Source organism: Mastomys coucha, unplaced genomic scaffold (assembly GCF_008632895.1).
Source record: "Mastomys coucha isolate ucsf_1 unplaced genomic scaffold, UCSF_Mcou_1 pScaffold20, whole genome shotgun sequence".
NCBI lineage: Eukaryota > Metazoa > Chordata > Mammalia > Rodentia > Muridae > Mastomys > Mastomys coucha.
In genome coordinates, this window is record NW_022196903.1 from 130,781,532 (window position 1) to 130,791,031 (window position 9,500).

A 9,500-nucleotide genomic window follows, 5' to 3' on the forward strand; every position below is an offset into this window, starting at 1 on the left:
ATTGGGTGGTCGCGTCATCCCGAGACTTGAGTAAGGATCTCCCCAGTTCCGGGGGTCTTTCAGTGGCAGAGGGAGAGGTGGGACATGGCTTTAGTCCTCCCACTTGGGTGCCCGAAGCAAGTGCTTCTCTGTGAGTTCAAGACCAGACTGTCTACATAGCAAGTTCAAGGCCAGCCAGGGCTACATAGTGAGGCAGTGCATCAGAATTATGTATGTATGAATGTATGTATGTATGTATGTATGTATGAGTGTATGTATGTATGTATGTATGTATGTTTGAATGAGTCTCACTCTGTAGTTCTGACTGGTCTGGAAGTTGCTACGTAGACATGTAGCCTCTAACTCACAGAGATCCTCCTGCCTCTGCCTTTTGTGCACCATTTGCTTTTTCTTTGAAATACACCAGTGTTAGGTACCCATGTGTGGGGCAGTGGCCTGTTCAGGCAACCTGGGCCCAGTCCAGTATAAGTCTGGAACTCCAGTGCCCCAGTGGGCAATCATTTCTGTTTGCAAGGGACAGAAAGAGTTCGGCCATGAGTCCTGGGACCCTGGCTCCTGTTTCAGTACAACCTCTCACAGCCCCCAGCAGGAGATGTGTGTTCTGTCACATAGACAATGCTCCAAGCTCCCAGCATTCTAGCTGGACCCTGCCCCTAGTCATCTGACCAAGCCAGGTAGCTCCGCCTCACAGTATAAGGGGCGGTTTGCTGCCACCTCTCTCTTGCTCTCTTGCTTTCTTCCTCTCTTGCCCTCTCTCTCTTTTCCTCTCCTCTCCTCCTTCTCCTTTCTCTCTCTCTCCACACGGTCATAGCCAGCCTCTTTTCTCTTTTCTATAATAAAATCTCACAACTATGCATTGTCTCCTTTTAACTAACGAGCGCGCAGCCCCGGCATTGGCACCGTCGGGACCCGGGCCCACACCCATGTGGGTGGCTATGAGCTGCCTAGTGTGTGCTGGGAACAGAACTGCATTCCTCTGCAGAAGCTGCAGTGGCTCTTAACTCATAAGCCATCTCACCAGCCCCAGCAGCAGAGAATTTTCTTTGGAAACTAGCCCATTTCTTCCCTGGTTCAACATAACAAAATGGCTCTCTCCTTGAAACCTTTCAAATCAGTTATTTGTAAAAACCCAAACACCTCTCTCCTCCTGCTGGTGGTGCTGTGTGCTAACCCTTACTAGGTGGAGCCTTGGTGGGAGAATTACTCATTGGAGGAGGGCCTCGTTTCTTGTCTGCTTCCTGTTTCCTGTGGTCTCAGCTTAAGAAGCAGCTTCATGCCCCTGTCTCAGGGCCTTTCCCACTGTGATGAACTGCATCTCCTCAAGCAGGAGCCAAAATAAGGAACCCTTTGTCCCTTAAGGTACCGTCATTATCGTATCAAGAAAAGGAACTCAGGCAGCATCCTCTTAGGTTTCCTGACTCACAGAGCTCAAGTTAATTTGCACATAATGAAACTAGAGAGACGCATAGAGAGAGGTCCAGAGACTTGCTCAGCTGCCCTGGCATCATCGTCATCGTTATCAGCAGCAGCAGCAGCATAACTCCATCCCCCTCATTCCTATCTTTATCATCCTTCTCGTCACTGTCATGAAAGCTAACGTTTGATAGTTATTCTGGATCTGTTCTTAGCCCTTTGGCATTAAGAATGTGTGTATTAATGTTTCTATGTGGGCATGTGTAAAAGTGCACATGTACATATCTGCACATATGTGTGGAGGCCAGAGGTCATTGAGGGTTCTCCTCTATCATTCTCCACCTTACTTTTTGAGACAATCTCTCTGTGACCCTGGAGCTAACTGATTGGCTATAATGGTTGGCCATTCAGGCTGGGGTCAACCTGTCTCTTCCTGTCCCCTTCAGTGCTAGGTTTATAAATGTGTGTCACCACACCTGATGGTTTTTTTTTTTTAAAAAAGATTTATTTATTTATTTTATACGAATACACTGTAGCTGTCTTCAGACACACCGAAAGATGGCATCGGATCCGATTACAGATGGTTGTGAGCCACCATGTGGTTGCTGGGATTTGAACTCAGGACCTTCAAAAGAGCAGTCAGTGCTCTTAAGTGCTGAGCCATCTCTCCAGCCCCTGATGCTTTTTTTTTAAATGTGTTTACTGGCTTTGTGTGTGTGTGTGTCAACTTGACACAGCTAGAATCATCAGAACAGGAGGAGCCTCAGTTGAGGAAATGCCTCCATGAGATCCAGCTGTAGGACATTTTCTCCCTTAGTGATCAATGTGGGAGGGCCCAGCCTACTGTGGGTGGAATCATCCTTGGGCCAGTGGTCCTGGGTTCTATAAGAAACAGGCTGAAGAAGTCTTGGGGGGCAAGTTAGTCATCAGCACCCCTCCATGGCCTTTGCATCAGCCCCTTGCCTGGAAGATCCTGCCCTGTTTGTTTTTGGTGTTTGTAGAAGCAATAGGAACCCAAACTACGACAACCTGGTTGCTGGTGATCGACACTCAGGTGCTTAAGCTTGTGTAGCAACTGCTTACCTGGCTCAGCCATCATTACCCAGCCTCCCACAACATCTGTTAACTTATCCAGTCCTCACAACAACTTAAGGGATATTTATTTTCCTTGTCTTCATTTTGTAATTGATAAAATTGTAGCAAAGGGATGTCAGTGTCACGGGTGTGTGCGGGCAGAGGCATGTCAGTGTCACGGGTGTGTGCTGGCAGAGGCATGTCAGTGTCACGGGTGTGCGGGCAGAGGCATGTCAGTGTCACGGGTGTGTGGGCAGAGGCATGTCAGTGTCACGGGTGTGTGCTGGCAGAGGCATGTCAGTGTCACGGGTGTGTGCTGGCAGAGGCTGATTCCTCTGTGACAGGCCCTTTCCTTAGACTCTTCTATGACTAAGTCTCCTGCCCCTCTTCTTAGTGCTTCCCTTAATGGCCACATTGATACTGCGACCACCCCACACGGCATCCCCAAGCCCCTGGTCCTGCTCAGTTCTGTTCTGTGGTAGCTGCCACCTCCTCCTCTATGGTTCACTTTGTTCTCTCACTCTGGGTTGTCTCACCACACTGCAATGGAAGTCCGCCGAGGGCAGAGGTGTCCACTGAGCCATTCCCTATGGGTGGAACAGTTTCAGCACACAGGAAGTGCTCGGTGAATATCTGCTGGATTCAGGCCCGCTAGCTGTTTTTATTAGGAGGATGCTATTGCATCAGTCACAAAAGTGCCATTGGCATGCTATAATCCTGTCCGTCCTCTTCAGACCCTGGCACAGTCAGTAATTTTTTTTTTATCACTTTTAACTCTGGTGTGTGTGTGTGTGTGTGTGTGTGTGTGTGTGTGTGTGTGTGTGGCTCCTGGGTATGGACAGGTGGGGCCAGGTAACTGAGGAAGCCAGATGCTTCACCATCTCTGGACTGGGGTTACAGCTGGCTGTGGCTGGGTGCTGTGTGTTCAGGAAACCAAACCCAGGCCCTTTGCCAGGTACCGACCAGTACATGTTCTTAAGTGCTAGGCCATCTCTCCAGGCCCCAATTATTATTATTTTAATGCCGTTCTACCAGAGTAAATTAGCTTTTCCTTCCTGTTAACCTTTGGAAGATTCCCCAGGAAAAAGTGGGCACTGGAAATGTAGTGGCGCTCCTGTTTCTGTCTGTCTGTCCTCACTGTCAGCCTCACTAAAGCACATGTCTATGCTATTAAGCTCTTCTACCTTATCCCTCTTTCACCTGCAAAGGCCTTCTAGTTTCTTGCTTCTCTTTGTGGGGAGAGTGGACACCTAGGTTCTGTGACGTCATTTCCACAGCAGGCATTGCTTCTATTTCATAAACAGACTAACCAGCTCAGGGTCAGGCATCCTCACAAGGTCTCTCTGCTGCGGAGCCTCTCTGACTCTCTGTGACTCCAATGTCCACTCACTTTTAACTCTGGCAGGTCAGATTCAATTACTTGTTCTTTCAGACCCGGTCTCAGCCTAGAGTTCACTCTGTAGTCCGGGCTGGCCTTGGACTTGGAACAATCCTCCTGCCTCAGCCTCTCTCTCTCTCTCCTAGTGTCTAAATTACAGTCACAAGACAGCATAAGCAGCTCTCCCCATTCCCCCTGAGACAGTCCCTGTACTTCAGGGTCAGTGGTACACCACAGGTAGAAGATGTTCCAGAGGACTGAAGTCCAGGCTAAGAGGAAACAGGAGAACCATCTTGGAGCTAGGGTCTGAATCCTTCAGCATGTCCGAGGGCCAGCACCAAGCCTTCTCACACGCTAAGTCATTTTCTTCTCACTGGAACCTTACAGGATAAGTTCAAGAGATAACTTTCCCTCCCCCAAGGCTACAACACCATGCTTTGTCACCGACAAAGGTCACAGGTAAGACTAAGCTGCTACAAACAGCTGCCTGTGTTTTTTCTAGAAATCATGCCAAGAATTTGGATGATCTGAAACATTTTGACATAAATCCTTCTTTGTAAGTGCAGTGATAAAGAGCAGATTGTGTATTTGTGTGTGTGTGTGTGTGTGTGTGTGTGTGTGTGTGTGTATTTGGCACACATTGTTTTGCTGAAAGAAACCACTTAAGGGAGAAAAACAAATTAACATTAGTTGGCATACTTTGAGTCTTTTAAGAAACATGAAAACATGTTACTATGGTAACCAGTATAGGTCATGTGAGGGGCAACAAAATAATTACAGGGGAGACAGGGCAGTGTAGAATAATTCCATTTTCATATTTCCTCCCTTGTATCTTCTTTTGCTACCAGTTTGAGCTCTTAGCTTACTCTCAATGGTCCAGTTCCTTGATACTTGGAACTTGGGCAGCAATCAAGGCTTATTAAAAGTCTGCTTTCCATATAACACAGAATATAAAGTCATCAATTTTACTTTTTATGACTTGATTTCTAGTCAAATGTGCTCTGAAAATTGTACATGAAGTATTTCAAAAATGTCACCATTCATAAACTAGATTAGGTCTCATTCTGAGTAGCAAGATGAAATCGTATATAATTTTGGTCCATCCCTAGTGGGAGCCAAACATCCTTTTGTGCAGTGTTTCCACACTGTATATGCTGCTTGTCCAGACCATTCCTCTCATGTCTTATCATCTCACATGCATTGTGTTGAGTCATGTTACAGCAAGGAGGGGGAGTAAGCTACAATAAGCTGTTGTGGGGTAGGGAGAGTAAACATTTAAAATGCTTTTGGCTTATTACTTATAATTTTATCATAGGTATGTATATATAGTAGACACATCATCTATGTAGAGTTTGGTAGTGCCTAGGTTTGCAACCATCTTCTGGGTTGCTGGAACAGAGCCCAGTGGATAAGGACCTAGTATGGTACCACTGCAAAGACTCTTTCTTTTTAAAGGTAGAAGAGGGTGGGACATGAAGCAGAAAGTAAACTTAGTTGGTCAGTTCTGTCATTATTGGGGGCAGGTTTCCCTGTTTTCAACTCCCTTACTCCAAGTCCACTCAGTTTTAAAAAAAAAAACCCTCTTATAAATGAAAAGAGATTTCTCATTCTTGTACACACAGACCCAGTTTAGAGCAAGCTCACCTTTTAGCAGCTGGCAGTTATATGTGCTCATGTTCCCAGCAGATCGCAAGTTTATCAACTCTCCTCTGGCGCTGCAGTTCTTACTTAGGACTTCAAATAACTCATAGGGGGGGATCAAGACTTCCTTCCTGAGAGAGAAGTTTTGCACAGAGGCACCCAGACAAGTGAAAATAGTAAACAGGGTTTGGTTTCCAGACACCTGCGTGTCTCCCTTTAGCAGGGAGGTGGAGAGGAACTGGCCGAATCGAATGGTGGAACCTACCCCCGCATCAATGTTCACATCCTTCATCCTGTGGTATACCTTGTAACACGGACTGCCGTTCTTTGTAGAGCGCTCTGTCCTCAGCAGCTGGATGGCTGAGGTGAGGTAGTAGTGCAGATACTTGAAGTGGAATGACTGACTGTATTGCCCAGGAGACCCCGCAGCCCTGGTCATGGCCTTGGCAAAGTCAGAGCTCACATTGAGATTCAAGGTGAAAACCAAGATGGCCACAGCGTGCACAGGGGCCATGTTCTCGGGGAGGGGCTTGGCCTGGTTCAGCCAGGTTAGGTGGGCTTTTTGCCACGCTCTGGAGTAAGACTTATGGGTATCTATCTCCTTCATGAAGTAGTCTCCTTGGTTTAGCTCCTCCACCACCTCTTTGCTACAGCCTTGGTATTGATCATCAAAGGAGTTTGGGGCCAAGTCCAAGTCAACTTGAAGAGCAGCCTATGAGAAGAAGAAATCTTGATTTGCATTATTCAAATTAGATGGAAATGAGGTTGCAGATTTTTGCGCCCAACAGTGCTGGCTGAAGTATTTTACATGGAATGCTCAAGCTGTATCCACTATAATGACCCCATGCTATTCCTACCTGGGCTGGGATTATTATTCATAAATGGCACAGAAAGCTCCAAGGCTTATCTCCCCAGGGAGGAAGACTTCTCTACCGTAGAATTCACGGTGTTTTTGTCTTTGAGTTTGTTGACAATAAAGCACTGTTATGGTTTAATTGTACTTTCCACTTCCTTCAGTTTCTTCCTCCTCATGTTCTCTCATGGGTGTCAGAAAGCATGTTAAGAACTGGGTGTGGTGGCTCATGCTTATAATCCTTAGAAGACCGAAACAGAAGAATTGCTATGAGTTTGAGCATGCTTGACCACATAGTGAGTTCAAGGCTGGCCTGCACTGCCGTGTGGGACTCTGTCTCAGCCCAACCAGCCCAATAAAACTAAAGCAACCTTATATTCATATGTGTGTGTGTGTGTGTGCAACTTTAACTGTATATTTTGCTATGTGTGTGTATGCACACAGAAGCCAGAGAGGTCAATGACATACGTCTTCCTCCATTACTCTCCACTTAAGCCAGGAGCTTGGCAGTTTAGCCGAGTGGTTGGCTACTGATCTCTGGAGCTCCGGGGATCTGCCTGTCTCTGCAACCCTTTCTCACTGCCCATGCTGGCGTTCCAGATGTGCATTCCTTCACTCCTGGATTTCATGTGCATTCTGGGGACCCGAACTCAGGTCCTCACATGTGTGCATCAAGCACTTTAACCACCAAGACATCTTTGCAGCTACCCTGCCTTAAATCCTTTAACTCTATTGAAGAAAAACCTTGATTGATAAGTAGCATTAAGTTTTCCAAGAGAGATTTCGATAAATAAAAACCTTCTTGCTGACTTAGATTCCAGGGGAAAAAGGAGGGAAAAAACTAAAGCAAACAAGCAAGCTGAAGCACCACCCTCCTCCTTGTTAGCCCGGGGCACACACCTCTCTCTGGGTGTGGTGTTGGACTAAGAGTAAATTCCAGACTCTATCAGACTTGTCTCTCCAGGTGCTGGCAGTACAGGACTGAGGCCTCTCAGGTAACAACTTGTCTTGGGGGAGAAGCACGTGTGCCATAGACATAAGACATAAGGCTAGCTAGGCTCCAGGGTGGAGAGCAGAGCGGAACCCTGTGCATGCAGCTATACTTCCAAAGCTCAAGAAAGCAGTGTTTCTGGGGGAGCAGAGTGGGACAGTGCCTGGGAGCCCTCTTCTTTGCTAGTGAGGGGCTGGAAAGGACACTCCTCTTTGAGGTGGGGAAACAGTTGAATATTGTCTAGAGAGTGCCAAAATGAAGACTTGAAAAGAGGTTCATTGGCTTTCATCAGCTCGTTAGTGAGAACCATATTAGCATCCCCTACATTCAGACAGATGCTTATTTCTTAGCAAAGCAATGGTGCTTCTCTCAAGAATAGTACTCATTGCAACACAAGACTATGCCCAAGGTCAGTGTTGTTGGGGGTGGAGCTAGAGAACACATGATTTGGTATTTTAACTGTGTGATTTATGATGACGTGCATACAATAGTTGCATACAATCTAGATTCAATTTTTAAGACTGATTGAATGATGCTAACCAGTGCATCAGATTTTAAAACAAGCTTTCATTAATCCAAGCCATAATCACATTCTGTCAAATATCAAAATAAACTCTGACACATTTTTAACATGCCGCCAGATCTCAAGTATTTCCTGTGTCATCCATTGTTATTAACTTATTTTTAGTCTATAGATCTTAAAAATTAGGATACTCCAAATGTGTGCTGTCTGTGTAAAGCAGTTTCAAGTTAAATAGGTTATTCCACATTATTTCTCCTGTGGAAACATTATTTTAATACTTAAAAGAATCAGGAAAATAACTCAATGGCACTCACATCAATTATGCTAGATTTATGACTTATAAAAAATGTAAATTTTTTATAGCAATTGTTCCCGTCACTAACATTGTTTATTTATAGCAATTGTTCCCGTCACTAACATTGTTTACTCTTAGATTGCCAGTGACTAAGTTCTCAGCACTTAGGTGGCCCCCAGGTGAATAGCCTATTGGTGCGTTGATCAAAGGAGACTGACTTCTCGATAGCCCCTACCTCAGTGCTCCCCGCGGGTGTCTGCTGGACCCAGAGCAGTAGCAACAGGGTGAGCTGCCCTCCTGGAAGCCACAGTGCCATCCTCCTGTCTGTAGTACTTGGTAGACGCATTCTCTTAGATCTGCTGGTCAGTGGGCAGCTGTGGTGGTTTGTGCCAGAAACACTTCTTTTCTCTGAAAGCCGGGAATACACTCTAGCGTCCTCCTTTGGCATTCTCTCTTCCGGCTGTGTCTGAGGTTCTGCTCCTGCCACAACTGTGACTTCTGTTGAATATCAACAACCGACAGCTTCCTCCAAGGTAGACAGACGTCTAGCTCCTTTGTAGCGGTGAAGTCTCTGTGAAAGGGCCAGATGTGTGCAGCACACAATGGTTTTCAGTTTAAAGAAGGCAATAACTCCTTATCTAGTCGGCATCCAGGGGAATGCTGGGTCTGTTCAGGGTTAGGCTGCGCAGTTCGGCCTTGGCTTTCCCAGAATGACAAGAAAAGGCATGCTCCAGAAGTACTTGGGGCCAAGTCCCATTATCTAGAGCCCCAGGCTTTCTCTGTGAGCAATGGCAGTGGCATGTGCAGCGCAGCTGGGGAGATGTGATCTTAAGGTGGACCTGTGTCAGGCTCATCTGGCGCTGCTGATAGCCCTGCCCCACATGATTGTCCTCCGCTAGCAGCACGGGCTTTAAATGTATAGTTTTTGCTGCTTCTCCACAGTGTGTTTGAAACATCCCCATGCAGAGACGGTGGTGGTGGGTGGGAGTCACAGCTTTGAATATTTATTTCTTCTGAGATCTTCAGGCTTTCTATCTATTGTATTCTGTGATGAGTCTCACGGGCAACACTTAAGTCCGACCTTCCACTGTTAAACACATTTCCTGCCCAAGTCTGGCTGTCCTTCCACTACTCTCGGCCTTTCAGAGTCTGCTGGCTCACAGACGTTGTTTATGTTCCTACCTCTTATCTAACTGTGACAAGAAACCAAATTCCGTTCTTGGAAATCATGGTCCTGCTTTCTTTTTACCACGTTAAATAATGGTCTGTCTGAAGTCTCCGAAGACCACGGTGGTTCTCCCTCATTAGGAGAAGCTCAGAGGATAGGGAGAA

General features: G+C 46.3%; 1 protein-coding gene across 1 annotated transcript in view; it reads right to left on the minus strand.

Moving 5' to 3' along the window:
- The window catches only part of Art4 (ADP-ribosyltransferase 4 (Dombrock blood group)), a 12,838-nt gene extending 3,830 nt beyond the window's left edge, over positions 1-9,008 (minus strand). Inside the window, exons 1-2 of the mRNA XM_031383687.1 lie at positions 8,404-9,008; positions 5,510-6,218 (exon numbers count right to left, since the gene is read on the minus strand). Of these exons, the coding sequence (XP_031239547.1) occupies positions 5,510-6,218; positions 8,404-8,616 (922 nt within the window). The 5' untranslated portion in view covers positions 8,617-9,008. The remainder of the gene's footprint in view (positions 1-5,509; positions 6,219-8,403) is intronic.
- Positions 9,009-9,500: the final 492 nt, after the last annotated feature.